Genomic DNA, 15593 nt, shown 5'->3' on the forward strand with positions numbered 1-15593 from the left:
AATACTTAAACTCAACTTTGGCTCTACTGGGCTGCTTTTCCTATCCAGGTTGTCGGTAGCATATCGGATATTATATAATCCCAATATAGCAAAAGTGGGTAATTTATCCGATAGACGCGGAACTAAACCCAATTAGTACGCGTATAGTGGAAACGCGAACGCGTCGGCGCTTTCAGGATGGGCATTGGGCCCAATATTGGAATCAAGTCAATCACATTGGACCACACAGTCAGTGTTCATTCAAGATACCCCATTTCACGACCAATTGTTGCAGGTTTTTAACTATGCCCTGCGAATTTCCATATTAATCTACCTTCTACCTCCACGTTCCATGCGCATCACGTCTCTGGTGTTTTTTCACTGATCCTCAGCCCCGGACGGCGGGCGCACAACAGTCACGATGGCTTCGAGAAAGCCCTCCAAGTTCGGAAACAAATTTCGGTCAAACAACTCGTCCTTCAACCCGCGAAAATCCAAGACGGTCGAATTCTCCTCCCTTCGTTCGACGGAAGCGACATCCCAAGATGAGAAATTCGAGGCGATACGGCTGGCGAACAGCATCGACGAGAAACTGGGATTCCCGCGCTTCGAGGCCGGTGAGAAGAGGGCTGGATGGTTGATCAACATGCATAGCACGTCCGTCGAGGATTCCAATGTGCAGGGAGGGCGTGCTGGTGTGGATTACTACTTCCTGGAGGATGGCGGTACCAGCTTCAAGGCGACTGTCGAGTATGACCCGTACTTTCTCATCGCGGTCAAGAAGGGCCACGAGCAAGAAGTCGAAGAGTGGTGCCGTCGGGCGTTCGAAGGGCTTGTCAAGAAAATCAAGCGAGTGGAAAGGGATGATCTCAAACTCCCAAACCATCTGCTGGGGATTCGACGGCCCTTCCTTCAATTGAGTTTCGCAAACGTGAGCCATTTGTTGGATGTTCGAAAAGCTATACTCCCGTTGGCGGAGAAGAACAAGAAGAATGCAAGTGTAATGGATACTTATGTTGAGACCACAAGGTTTGTTCTGGAATCAATCTTTCTACTGTCCTCAGCTAATCTGATGCCGAAGCGCAAATGCGGGATTTGATCTCTTTGATGACGAATTAATTAACGAGGCACGAACTAATGGGCGTACGAATGCGAGTGATTTTATTATTGATATTCGAGAATATGACGTTCCTTACCATGTCCGGGTAGCGATTGACAAAGGTACACCATTGTTCACCACTTCTCTACAAGACCTCTCGGCTAATGCAGTTCATCAGATATCCGGATTGGAAAGTGGTATAATGTAGAGGCGAAGCATGGTGTTGTTTCCTTGACTTGCTTGGAAGAACGAGTCCAACGACCGGATCCAGTGGTGCTTGCTTACGATATCGAGACAACTAAACTTCCGCTCAAATTTCCAGACTCGGTCATTGATCAGATCATGATGATATCGTACATGATTGATGGACAGGGCTTTCTGATTACGAACCGGGAAATCGTCTCCGAAGATATCGACGACTTTGAGTACACGCCAAAGCCTGAATACCAAGGACCGTTCATGGTCTTCAACGAGCCCAACGAAAGGGGCGTCCTAGAGCGATTTTTCGAGCACATCAATGAAGCAAAACCGACCATCATCGCTACTTACAACGGTGACTTTTTCGACTGGCCGTTCGTTGAAGCAAGAGCGAGCGTCCTCGGGATTGATATGTACACCGAAATCGGGTTCCGCAAAAACAATGAGGATATATACCAAAGTGACTACTGTGTGCACATGGACTGTTTTGCTTGGGTCAACCGTGATAGTTACCTTCCTCAAGGCAGTCGTGGCTTGAAGGCCGTCACAGTTGCGAAGCTTGGATACGACCCTGATGAATTAGACCCGGAACTCATGACACCATATGCGAGTGAACGCCCCCAGACCTTGGCCGAATACTCAGTTTCCGATGCCGTCGCCACTTACTATCTATATATGAAATACGTCCACCCATTCATCTTCTCGCTCTGCAACATTATCCCTCTGAACGCCGATGAAACTTTACGGAAAGGTACCGGCACACTTTGTGAGATGCTACTCATGGTGCAAGCCTACCAAGGCGAGATTATACTTCCGAACAAACACAAAGACCCACCAGAGTCGTTCTATGAGGGACATTTGCTCGAATCTCAGACCTATGTTGGCGGGCATGTCGAAAGTATAGAAGCTGGTGTTTTCCGAAGTGACATCCCAGTCACTTTCAACGTCCAGCCATCCGCCATTGACGAGCTTTTACGTGATTTGGATGCAGCCTTGCGATTCAGTATCGAAGTTGAGGAGAAAAAATCAATGGATGATATTGCCAACTACGATGAGGTCAGGGCTCAGATTGCGAAGCAATTGGTAGATCTCAGGGAGAGGCCACAGAGAGACGAAGTGCCGTTCATCTATCACTTGGATGTCGCCTCCATGTACCCGAACATCATGATCACGAACCGATTACAACCCGACTCGATGATTGATGAGTCGAATTGCGCGGCCTGCGACTTCAACAGGCCTGGTAAATCATGTGATAGGCGAATGCCCTGGGCATGGCGTGGCGAATTCCTCCCTGCTAAGCGTGACGAATATAATATGATCCGGCACGCCGTCGCAAATGAACGGTTTCCCGGAAAAACGAAGCTGAGCCCGATGAGATATTTTGCCGACATGAGCACCGAGGAACAGGCCACAATCGTCAAGAAGAGACTGCAGGATTATAGCAAGAAGATCTACCACAAGATCCATGACAGCAAGACCATGGTCCGGGAGGCTATCATTTGCCAACGAGAGAATCCCTTCTATGTAGACACAGTACGAAACTTTCGTGATCGAAGATATGACTTCAAGGGAAAGCAAAAAGTCTGGAAGAACAAAACAGACTCGCTCAAGGCGGCGGGTGGCTCGGCCGCGGAGATTGACGAGGCGAAGAAGATGATCATTTTGTTCGACTCCCTACAGCTTGCACACAAGGTCATTTTAAACAGTTTCTACGGTTACGTGATGCGAAAAGGCTCGCGGTGGTATTCCATGGAAATGGCCGGCGTGACCTGTTTGACGGGTGCTCGTATCATTCAAATGGCAAGGGAGCTCGTTGAACGCATTGGGCGGCCATTGGAGCTCGATACCGACGGTATCTGGTGTATGCTTCCCGGGAGCTTCCCCGAGAACTTTACATTTACCATGAAAAACGGCAAGAAACTGGGAATCTCCTATCCTTGCGTTATGCTCAACCATCTTGTCCATGGAAGCTATACGAACCACCAGTACCAGACACTGAGTGACCCAAAGGCCTTCAGATACGAGACCTACAGCGAAAACTCCATCTTCTTCGAGGTCGACGGACCGTACAGAGCAATGATTCTACCCACCTCCAAGGAGGAAGACAAGAATTTGAAGAAGCGTTACGCCGTCTTTAACCACGATGGGTCATTGGCAGAGTTGAAGGGATTCGAAGTTAAGCGAAGAGGAGAACTGAAATTGATCAAGATCTTCCAAACCCAGATCTTCCGGTTTTTCCTTGAGGGGGAGACACTTGAGGAGACTTATGCTGCCGTCGCCCGCGTCGCTGATCGATGGCTGGACGTGCTCTACGACCATGGCACGACTCTATCGGACGAAGAACTCATCGAGCTGATCTCGGAAAATCGAAGCATGACAAAGACTCTTGAGGAATACGGAAGCCAAAAGTCAACCTCTATCACGACCGCCCGTCGCTTGGCAGAATTCCTAGGAGAGCAGATGGTCAAAGACAAGGGTCTAAACTGCAAATACATCATATCTTCCAGGCCGAGGAATACACCAGTGACTGAACGTGCTATTCCAGTAGCGATCTTTTCAGCTGAGGAGAATGTCAAGCGATACTTCCTAAGGAAGTGGCTTAAGGACGACCCTGGCGATATGGACCCTCGAAACGTCCTCGATTGGAATTATTATATGGAGCGACTGGGTTCAGTTGTCCAAAAGCTAATCACGATCCCGGCAGCTCTTCAGAAAATCCGGAACCCGGTTCCCCGTGTCGCTCACCCTGACTGGCTTCAGCGGCGGATCAACATGAAGGACGACAAGTTCAAGCAAATCAAAATGACGGATGTTTTCCAGAAGACGGAGAAAAATCCATTAGCCGACATATCGACCAACATTCTTGATCATCGTGTCCAGCATGTAGGCGATATCGAGCAAGCGATGGCAAGCTCAGCCGACAAATTGAAGTCGCCGGAACCCAAAATCTCACAGAAAAGAAAGCACCCTGAAAATGCCCCGAAAACTTCATTGGATCCTTTCGCTAGTCTCCCGCCCAAAATGCCGTCGATTTCGGACGACTATGTTGGGTTTATCCAATACCAGAAACAGAAATGGAAGATCCAAAAGCAAGCCCGCTTACGCCGACGTCAACTCTTTGGCGAGAAGGGTAATGCTGGCACAGACTCTTTAAGCCACCTCTTCAGGAACCAGGCCGAATTGCTATACATCAGTACTTGGCAGGTCCTACAGCTTTCCGAGACATCTAGACCCGGTGTTGTGAAGGCCTTCGTTCTAATTGACCGAAAGATACATACCCTGACTGTCAAAGTGCCTCGACAAGTTTACATCAACCTAAAGCAAGACTCTCTCCCAGATGTCGAAGTCCCAGACTGTGAGGTTGAGAAGGTGAATCATACTCTGCCCAACGGACATCCTTCGGTCCATCTTTTCAAGATGACATTGTCCGAGGAGACATGGTTACAAGAGGCAGAGAATATCGATGTTCTGTTGCAGCATCCAAGTGTAGAGGGTGTTTATGAGAAGAATATCCCATTGAATGTTCGGGCTATCCTTAAGCTGGGTAGCATTTGCACTTTTGATGAGGAGCAGCGAGGGGTCCTGGGCAAAGGTTTAGACCAAGGGTTTGAGCTTTCGTCTCTGTGCCGTACGACTTCTGAGCAGCCATATCTTTTGGACGCACATATGGCCTATCATTATCTATACCATGTGACTTCAGGCGATAGGCAGGTTTTTGCTCTCTTCTCAACAACGAAGAAGGAAGCTCATATTGTCATTCTGAACCGCACAAGAGATGTTCAGGGCCTCCCCAATGTGGACAAGATCTACTCGGAACTCCTTACACGCAGGTTGCAAAACATGGCAGAAGAGAAGTTACAAGGTGCCTTTGAGTACCCGGAGAAGATCCACTTCAGGACTACGCAGGTCACGACCAGAAGGAAGGCCCACCTGGAAGTTGGTGACTTGATCAAGAAGTTCCGCAATGAGGAAGTCCAGCCCACCGTCCTTGTCATACAATCGCAGCAGAGAGATCGGTTGTGTCATGACATCCCCATCCTGCGAGAATTCCCAGTGCTGCCAGTGAAACCGGAAGTCTCTGACATGGATCTTCCCCCACTGGGCTGGCAGACATTCATCGCAAGGCGGATAGTCACACACTATCTCTATCTTTCTGCATGGGTCCAACACTTGACTTTGCTTTCTCGATACGGCGATGTGCCTTTGTGCAACCTGGAAAGCGACGATCCCAAATATTTGATCGACATATCTTACGCCAGACGACTCCAGCAAAATAACGTTGTTCTATGGTGGTCTTTGAGCCCGAGGCCGGACCATGCTGGTTACGAAAAAGATGACGTTCTGGGACCCCTCGACAAAGTTGCCATGCCCTCTGTCAACGTTCCCAGTGCCTACACCACTGTATGCATTGAGCTCGAAGTCCGCAACCTTGCTATCAACACCATTTTGACCTCGTCAATTATCAACGAAATGGAAGGGGCCGACACACTATTGGCATCGTCGGAGCAGACTGCCCAAGCAGATGACTCGGGCGTTCTCTATTCGGAGAAGGCGTTCGCTTCTGCTGGGGCTTACGTGCTACGCGAAATGGTAAAGCATTGGTGGACCGAGGCTTGTGAGGGGAATAGTATGGCCGACATCATGGTACAACACCTTATCCGATGGGTTGAAAGCCCCTTATCGTGTCTCTACGATCAATCGCTACACCACTACGTGCGGATGCTATCTCGGAAATCATTCCAGCGGCTGATGGCCGAGTTCCGACGGGTCGGTTCCAATATTGTCTTTGCGAGCTCCACACGCCTCCTACTTCAAACGACAAAGACAGAAGTCGGCAACGCGTACGCTTATAGTCAATACGTGTTGAAGTCCATCAGGGCGAATCCCTCGTTCCATTTCATCGACCTGGAAATCAAGGAATACTGGGACTACCTGGTCTGGTACGACGAGTACAATTATGGTGGCAAAGGCTGCGAAGAGGTTACTGGGTCTGATGAGCAGGAACTCAAGACTGTTATGCACTGGCAGCTGAGCCGCGCCCTGCCAGCACCCATGCAGACCATATTCAATGACTGGGTGGTGGAGTATGTTGATTTGATGCATAGCCTCAAATATCCTGACACAGAGGATTCATCCACGCCTCGGATGACTCAAATTCCGATTGGACGCCCGAGCGACGAGGATAGCGAAGATATTTCTGCCACCCTCGCCGAGAAGTTCTCGAAGCCTCTTAAGAAGCAAATCGCCGGGCTGATTCGCCGGCAGCGTGACGAAATGCTGCATCCCGAACTCATATCCGACTACACATTCCCCGTTCTTCCGGGTGTCCTGTCAGACCCGAACGATGAGAAGCGCAATCCGGTCCTGGAACTAGTGAAGCTCCTTATGCAGGTACTCAGTCTGTCGAAGACCACGTCGATGGAAAACCGGCTTCTGCGCCGTGAACTCCTTGCGCTATTCGAAGTGCGGGAATTCAGCAAAGAAGGCCGATTCGAGAACCCGACGGCGAGCCTCAAATTGCCCGATCTCACCTGCGGTGCTTGTTGTCTAGTCCGCGATCTCGACCTCTGTCGAGACGAAGACCTGCTACCAGACCCGGGGACCGACACACGGAAGGCGGCGAGTAAACCGTGGCGCTGCCCCTTCTGCCAGACCGAGTACGACCGGCTCGCGCAGGAAGAAATGCTCATCGGCGAGGTTCAGAGCATGGTTGTCGGGTGGTCGACGCAGGATCTCAAGTGTACCAAGTGCGGTGGACTGAAGATCAGCGAGTTCATGGAGCATTGCTCCTGTAGCGGGGCCTGGGTGGAGACAATGGACCGGGCAGCCGTGGACAAGAAGCTGCGAGTGTTGGAGAGCGTGGCCAAGTTTCATGGACTCCAGCTTCTAAACACTGTGGTGGGAGAGGTCCTCGGGCACATGTGATGCTAGCTTTTGTTGGCCCTCTCCTATCTCTTTTTATGATCATGTTCTATGTCTGTTGTTTTCTGAATTATTGGCGGTTAGGTAGGATGTGATGGGATTGCATTGGACTAGGCGTTTATTAATCTTATTAGAAGTCATTGTACTATTTCAAACAATCTCATACAGTAGAAATCGATACTTGGAGACCAATTTGGTTAGTATGTACTGTTTAGTAGAATGTCGGACAATGTCCATGTCGATCGATCGATAAAATTGGTTCATCGAAATTCTAACCGCCCGAGCCAAGCCTGAGGCCGCCCTCCTTCGCCGTCATCCTCTCCACTTACCTCTCTCTCGTCCACACTTCTTGCGGCCTTGCTTCTTCCTCCTTCAGCCTGCATATGACACTGGTCCCTCCTTTTCTATTTGATGCCATTATATCCTACAAGTTTTCACGTCCTTTGTGCCCCTTCTCCCAGCGGAACTTGACAGTCCCACCATAATCACATCAGCCTCCCCTCGCAACCCCGCAGTCAGCTACTTACTGCTTATCATAAGCCGCCGTTGCAAGACTCCCAAGCACACAAGAAAGGCACGCGGTTGGTCGCCTTTCTAATCGGTTAGTCCGGAACCTTATGTTCTGCATGATAATTTGGGCTATGTGTCCCTGGTCCACCTCATGATTTTGTGGCTTTTACTCAAGGCTGTATAACTAGCGAGGCTATGTTTCTGACCGCACTACTAGAAAATAGACAATACACGATATTAGATCCCCCTTCTCCTCCCTCTCGTTGAGACGGCGAAGTTCTCATCGAGCTCTTTCCGTCTGGCATCTTTACGATATCCTTACAACGCCATTCAAGACGCCTTAGATGGCAGCGCAAACCCCACCGGCCGGCCGGCCTAAGGTCCAGCCTTGCCGATACAAGACGGGGAAGACACTAGGCGCCGGTTCGTACTCGGTGGTAAAGGAATGCGTTCATATTGACACCGGTCAGTATTATGCGGCCAAGGTGATCAATAAGCGATTGATGGCGGGGCGGGAACATATGGTACGTCTTCTACTCACCCCGCAATGTGCACGCCCACGGACAGAGACTGACAATGATGCCACGTTGGGGTGGATGCAGGTTCGGAATGAGATCGCCATCTTGAAGAGAGTGTCGATGGGTCACCAGAATATCCTGACATTGGTGGATTATTTCGAGACCATGAACAATCGTACGTTCTCCCTGATAAGCTGGTGTTGGTTTTGGGGCGGTGTCTGACTATTTTGTCGCTCTGCAGTGTACCTCGTCACCGATCTTGCGCTGGGTGGGGAGCTATTCGACCGTATCTGTCGCAAGGGCAGCTATTACGAGTCGGATGCTGCGGATCTCATCCGCGCAATCCTGTCCGCAGTGGCTTATCTGCACGATCACGGAATCGTGCACCGCGATCTCAAACCCGAGAACCTTCTGTTCCGCACCCCGGAAGATAATGCAGACCTGCTCATTGCGGATTTTGGTCTGTCACGTATCATGGATGAGGAGCAATTCCACGTCCTAACCACCACTTGTGGCACTCCGGGATACATGGCCCCCGAGATTTTCAAAAAGAGTGGCCATGGGAAGCCAGTGTATGTTTTTCTTAACGCATTAAAATCATGCTGAGTAGACTAACCAATCGACTAGGGATATCTGGGCTGTCGGCGTGATCACCTACTTCTTGCTCTGCGGATACACCCCCTTTGACCGCGACTCAAACCTGGAAGAGATGCAGGCCATCCTTGCAGCTGATTACGCCTTCACACCACTGGAGTACTGGCGTGGGGTGTCTCATAGTGCCCGGGACTTCATCAAACGATGCCTGACCGTGGAGCCGAATGCGCGCATGACCGCCCACGAAGCACTACAACATGCCTGGGTCAACCCACCTTACGACCCATCCGCGGAGCTCGGCACCGGCGAAGACCTCCTTCCCACGGTCAAGAAGAACTTCAACGCCCGCCGGACGCTCCACAAAGCGATCGATACCGTCCGTGCCATCAACAAACTGCGCGAAGGTGGTGGCTTGATGATGGACGGCGTCATGAGCGTTGACCCCAAGCCGGAGCGGGTAAACGGAAACGAAGTCATGGAGGAGCAACACCCTACCCCGCCGCAACAAGTCTACGACCAGAACATGGAGGTCGACAGTCGTGGAGATGCCCGCGGCCAGACAGAGCAACAGATCCGCGACCAGGAGCGACGGGTCAAAGAGATGGTGGCGGGATTGTGGACGCGGTCTGGAAAGAAATGACAGACAGAGAGAGCGGGAGTCATGAACATATAGACGTAGCGGAGATGCTTTTATGCTTTTTTATTGTTTCCTTTCCCTTCCCGTTTTTCCGAAGCGGGTTCTATCTAGCATATTTGTCTTTTCTGCTGAATACTACTAGCATTTTGGAATACCAAACCAACGAGCTTAGTTTTAAAAGCAGTTTGCTGATACTTCGATGTTCATTTGCTTTAGATTAAAATGGGATTCAGTCGTGGTTTTTTTGGACTTTATATTGTAAATAAAGTCTACAGAGTATTGTACGGTGGAGGCTGTTTACTTCACTTAATAGCTTATCTGAAGTATAAAAAAACGCTCAAATTAAATCAATCAATGACATGCACGGTCGTGGACATCTAGGAGTTCCGAAATGTGTCTAATGATACTGTCCATAACACGAAAGCCCAATAGATGAAAAACGCCATAACAACTCCATACTGTCCTCATAGACACCGTCATATCGTTAGATCCGTCGCTATAGATGGCATCCCCAGATCAACCAAGAAAGACAATCATAGCTCTTCGCTTTTGTCAGCCAGCCTTAGGCTTCCGGAGACAAAAGCTTGTCACTTCCGTCTTCCAGAGACAGAACCCACTTCCGCCAGTCCTGCCACTCCGCATAGGTTGCCGACGCCTTGTGACCTTGGTACTTGACAGCACGAAAATCCGAAACTTGGTCCCAGGGATTGGTGGAGGCGGTGCCTGCAGCGGCGCTGCTGCTGCTGCCTCGGAGGAACCTCCGCGCGGCGTTCTCGGTGGCGCCGTCCCAGCCGGCCTTTTGCATCAAGCTCTTGATTGTCTCTTCTTTGGTCCAGCCTTGTTCCACCGGGACGTCTGGAAGGTAGGTGGCGCCGTACCGTCTGCCGCGGTAGATGAAGGAGATACGGATCCCGTGCACGCCCAGAGTCCAGTCTAGGGCGTCGGTGCAAGGCTCAAACGTTCCCAGAAGTGTCAACGAGCACGACAGCGACGGTAACAACTGTTCCGGGATCGGGGAAAACCGAGTGTCATCAAAAGCGCTGTCACGCTGTCAGTGTCTTTTGGCTACTTTCTTGTGGTAGGTGATAAGGGGAAAGAAAGATCCTATCATATTCAGCCATGTCAAGGGACATATATCAATACTTACGAAGTGAGGGCATAGGACTGGAGGCCAGCAGAGAGTTCCTGCGCCTCAAAGGTTCCAATGCATCCACGCAGAGACTTGTGACCGCTCTTCGAGATGGTGTTCCACGTGACAAACAACGGATATCGCCGAACTTTCTCCCGGTGGGCAAGGTGACCTGCCGACTCTGGCTGTAGAGACTGAGAGCTGGGCGTCGTGTTACCCGTCAAGTTCGATAGGGCCGAGTGCGACGAATTGTTCGAAAACTCAGACGGAGTATTCGATGGGCTAGAATCTAACGACATCTCACTCTGAAGCCGGCGGACACCTGGTGGCTTGATAGCTGGTGTGTAGTCAGATTTGCTTGGATCGTCGTCTTCGTCAATGGTGCCATCCATGTTGTCTTGCAAAGCGGCTAGCTTTTTTAATTGTTCGTGCCTTTCCCAGAGATCCTCCACGGTCGAAAGACTGGGAGGCTCGAGGTCTTTGAAGGACGCCGCGAGAGTCTCGAAACAATAGTAGCATTGGGCTGGGTTTGCCATTTTCTTGCAGTCGATGTCTTGAACAAGTGCAATACTCGGACTTGGGGCCCAGGATGACAGATTTCTTCTTCCGCCCGTTGTGATTCTCAAACGAAACCGGTCTTCTTTGCTCCTAGGAATGACCCAAACCACCTGAGGCAGCTGTCTCTCTTGTCGACGAGTACCGGTATTAGATCAGTACTTTGCCGAAGCGTACTAGACCCTGCGTGAGTTGTCAGTGTTCGAATGATCTGAGAAAGCCCCAGAAAGCCAGCTGTGGGAGACCTTTGGTGAGAGCTGGCTTGAAGGCGAGAAAATCACAAGAACGTGGCGGAGGACGAAGATGTGAGAGAGAGGGAGAGGAGGAGGAGGGGAGGAGGCGCAACAAGTCCCCGATAAGATAACCCCGCCGTCGCCACGTGATCCAGCCCATGGTTGATTAGATTAGATAAGCGGCAATTTTTCTTTCTAGATTGATCGATTATCCGATCTGGTTTTCGTACTGCAAAAGCCGAGGCAGGGTAAATCTGGATCATTTGCCAACCTGCAGCATGAGCCTGGTTGTGTGTGTGTGGCAAACAGATTCGTGGTGTCTAACCAGTTCGCCCCATGAACAAAGCAATGACACCATAATTACTCAGCAAGTTATGCAAACGCGACTTTCAACCGGCCCGATGGGGAATCCGGGCGCTAGTCCTGATTGGGATGAATGTCAACATGTCGATCCTCACCGCCCAAAACACGGGTCATTGCCTCTATCCATCCCGATTATTCATGATTCTTTCCGTTGTCGTTGCAGTTGGAGACGCGAAATACCCCGGACATGATTGCTGTCTGAACCCAACATACATTTTCTCCGGATAACACACCCATTGATCCCTCGTCGCGCGTGTGTCCCCGGCGACCATGGCGTTGCCGTATATTGACACCCCGCGCACCGAAGTCGACGGAAACGCGACTTACTTGACCAACGGCTTTCGAAGCGCCACGCGGAACAACCTGTCCGCGCTCGATTCAGTCGAAAACTCGTTCGCGACCCCTTCCAAGGAGGAGGATATCCTCAAGGTCATTGGCGATGGCAGAAGGCGCAGTTCGGGGGGTTTCCGGCTGAGCACGCCGCGTGCTGGTTCTGGTCCCAAGTCCTCGTCGAGAAGCGCGTTTAACAACCGACAACAACTCCCTTCCGCCCCTCCCCCGAAAGGCGAATTCACCCCAATGATGAAAAGCGCCACCAAGAACAACTATATGAAAAACCTCTCCGCGATGCGACAAAACACCGGCGCCCCAAAGACCCCAGCCTACCTGCGAGCGAGCTATCGGAGCAATATCAACACCCCTGGATTGCCTCCTATGGAAATGACTGGGATTGACGAGGAAGATGTGACCGATGATCAGCCAACACCGCTTCCCCAGGTTGCTAGCAGCAGCGTGCAAAGCACGCCACTCCCGGGATTAGCCAGCCGAGATGGCGGAGTACTGAACGATGGGCAGAACATGATGACACTTAAAGAACAAGAAAAGGTGAATGGTCTTGGTTTTTCTGTTGCTAGATTCGTCCAATGTATACTGACCTTTTCAGATGATTGATAAACTGGATAAAGACAACTTTGGCCTCAAGCTGAAAATTCACTACTTACAAGAGCAGATAGAAAAGGCCGGCCCAGCATACAATCAAGCAGCCCTGCGAGAGAACACGGAACTAAAGGTGTCGAAACTCACCATGCAACGAGACATCGCCCGATATAAGAAGAACTTGCAACAGGCCGAACGTGATCTGGAATCATATCGCCAACAGTTCCAGGAGCTCAGAGAGAAGTCTCGGAGGCGGCAGACAGATGACACAATCCAACGAGAACTGGATTTGATGCGCGAGGAGATTGAGGGGAGAGAGAGCCAAGTGCGGGAGCTTCAAGAAGAACTGCGAGAAGCCAAGGATCGCCAATCTCGAGAAGTCGACAAGTTGCGGGACGATATTGAAGACTTAGAGGCGTCCCTTCGAGAAAAGGAGCGCATCATTGAGGAACGCGACGAGCAGCTTGAAGACCTGAAGGATCGGGATGATCAAGACAATAACGCCCTCTCGGATCTTGAGTCCAAACTTCAACAGGCCAACGAGCAGATGGAAGAATTACAGGACTCTCTCGATCAGGCGAGATCGGAGGCAAGGGAGGCAACAAACGTGGCAAGCCAGGCCGAACAGGACAGGGAGAAGGCCGAACAGGATCTTCAAGAGCTGCACGAAGAAATGGCGAACAAATCTATCAACACAAAAGGTCTTTCTCGGCAGCTGGAAGAGAAGACTGCCAGACTCGAAGAAGAGCTTAGAATCCTACAGCAAGAGAATGATACGATCAAGGACGAGCTGGATGCCAAATCTCACAACGAAGCTCGTCTGGAGGAGCGTTATCTTACCCTCCAAAAAAGTCTGCATGATAACGAGGACAAACTTCATGAAAATGCTTCACATACTCGATTCGAACTGGAATCGGTTCGACAAGAACGAGACCAGTTATCTGCCCAGTTACAAGAAGTCTTGGAGGATATGCAACATCGGACGGATGAAAAGGAACTCCTTCAGACTCGGCATCAAGCTCTGACAGAGGAGTCCAGCGGTCTGCAGCACGAATTGGCTCGAGCGCAAGCCAAGATACGAGACCTCGAGGACGCTCTTCACGACGAGAAACAACACGCATTGAACGATGTGGATACTGCCCGAGTCGGGTACAGGGATGAGATCGAGAAATTACAGGAAGAGGTCGATGCTCTTAACCACGAGATTGAAGACAAGGAAGGCCAGTTCGCACTTGAACAAGACAGGTGGGAAAGTACGAAACGGGCCCTGCAGCTGCAAAAGGACCGAGCCGAGGACCAGGCAGCTGGCTTCAAACGGACCATCGAGAAACTCGAACAACTTGAACACACCCTGACCGGGAAAGAGTCGAAACTCCAAGAAGTCATCGACAGCGAAAAAGCACGCCACTTCAACTCAGAGGCAGTCCTGAGCCGTCAAATCAAAGAGCTCAACGACGACTTGGCGACCAAGAGACAAGTGCTTGACGAGCAGCGAAGCGAACTTCTCTCGGTCAAGGAAGAGATGCGCCTAGCCAAACGAGCGGAGGTGGCAGTGAGGGAGAGGCTTCAGGGTCTGGAGGATGAGGTTGTTGTCCTGCAGGCAAGCTTGGAAGAAGAGCAAGAATATGCCAAGGGCCGAAGTCAGAAGGGTTCTTCCGACCAAGATGGCCAAGTGCAGAAGTTGATCTCTGAGAAGCAAAAGCTTCGGGACCAGCTGGCGAATGCTCACGTCGAGCTACATGACCTGCGAACTTCGGTGGTTGAAATTGAGGCAGAACGCGACGAGCTCCAAGGCCAGCTTGACCAAGTCCAGCACCAAGTTGACGACACGACACGGTTTGACCGGGAGAAGGTCGAACTCCGCAAGTCTGCCCTGCGGTTTGAAAGTGAGCTTAAGCGACTGAAAGACGACAAGTCGTCCCTGCTGGAAGCAAAGGAGGCGGTTGAGAAACAACTCAGCTCCGAGATTGAGCGAGCAACTTCGGAAGAGAACCGATTATCCGCCGAGATCAACCAGCTCCAGGACCGGCTACACATGACCTCTGGAGGACGAGACAGAGAGCTTGCTGTGACCAAGAGCAAAGTCCAGCGCTTTGAGCGTCGTGTGCATGAACTCGAAGCCCTTCTTGAACAGCAGCCCACTACGGAACCCGAACACTCCACCGCAAACGCAGACCTCTCGATGCTCCGACATAGCTTGGATGAAGCTCGGAAGCGCGAGAAGACTCTTATCCAGCGTGATGCTGACCAGAAGTCGTCCGTCCGGAGCTGCAAGGCACGGATCGCCGAGCTGGAGAGAGAGCTCCACGATGCTGTGATGAACCGATTTACATCACAGTCTCCTCATGGGTCACCATCCGATAAGATCCATGGCGAACTCCGGAGTTTACGAAAACAATTAGCTGAAGCCCATCGCTCGCTCAGGGAATTGAAGACGAAGAACCGAGAATTAGAGCGAGTAGCAATGAGGCAGGAGGACCAGCGGGATCTCCACGAATTGCTCAAGTCGTCCACTCTCGAAGCCGAATCGCTGGCTCTGCAAGTGTCGGAGCGAGACGCGCAGCTGAGCGATCTGAAAGCAGAGGCGCGCCGGATCCGCGAAGAGCGTGCCTTTTGTGCACGGAAGGCCGAGACGGCGCTCAAGGATCTGGAAGCGACGCAGGGTCGCTACAACCAGGTTCTGGAGAAGCTGGGATCAAAGACCGACAATAAGAGCAAACACGACAAGGAGATCCTCGGCTTGGGCAAGGAGATCGTCTGGCTGCGCGCTCGGTTGAAGCGCGAGGAGAAGTTCCGTCGCGATCTCGCCTGGAGTAAGGGCTTGATGGAGCTTGGTGAACGGGTCCGAGTCGCATGGTACGTTATTTCCCCTTTTCTTTCCGTGTTTCTATCTACTATCACTATGAATCGTCATCTAACA

The 15593-nt window shown here is 51.1% G+C and overlaps 3 protein-coding genes across 3 annotated transcripts; 2 read left to right on the forward strand and 1 right to left on the reverse strand.

Moving 5' to 3' along the window:
• Nucleotides 1–400: 400 nt before the first annotated feature.
• P168DRAFT_301011 (DNA polymerase epsilon catalytic subunit POL2) lies at nt 401–7279 on the forward strand (the record flags this gene model as incomplete). Its single annotated transcript, XM_024838487.1, has 2 exons — nt 401–1008; nt 1249–7279. 2 exons carry the CDS (start codon nt 401–403, stop codon nt 7199–7201), a joined length of 6561 nt encoding a protein of 2186 aa, XP_024696869.1. The 3' UTR covers nt 7202–7279.
• Nucleotides 7280–8052: 773 nt separating this feature from the next.
• Nucleotides 8053–9460, forward strand: P168DRAFT_229730 (serine/threonine-protein kinase; the record flags this gene model as incomplete). The annotated part of the gene is made up of 4 exons (XM_024833200.1): nt 8053–8232; nt 8311–8401; nt 8468–8798; nt 8854–9460. The coding sequence occupies 4 exons, from the start codon at nt 8053–8055 to the stop codon at nt 9458–9460; spliced, it is 1209 nt and encodes a 402-aa protein (XP_024696870.1).
• Nucleotides 9461–10019: 559 nt separating this feature from the next.
• On the reverse strand, nt 10020–11122 carry P168DRAFT_294371 (AMMECR1 domain-containing protein; the record flags this gene model as incomplete). The annotated part of the gene is made up of 2 exons (XM_024837950.1): nt 10020–10497; nt 10605–11122. The coding sequence occupies 2 exons, from the start codon at nt 11120–11122 to the stop codon at nt 10020–10022; spliced, it is 996 nt and encodes a 331-aa protein (XP_024696871.1).
• Between the last annotated feature and the right edge of the window lie 4471 nt (nt 11123–15593).

This window comes from Aspergillus campestris (assembly GCF_002847485.1).
Source record: "Aspergillus campestris IBT 28561 chromosome Unknown P168scaffold_1, whole genome shotgun sequence".
NCBI lineage: Eukaryota > Fungi > Ascomycota > Eurotiomycetes > Eurotiales > Aspergillaceae > Aspergillus > Aspergillus campestris.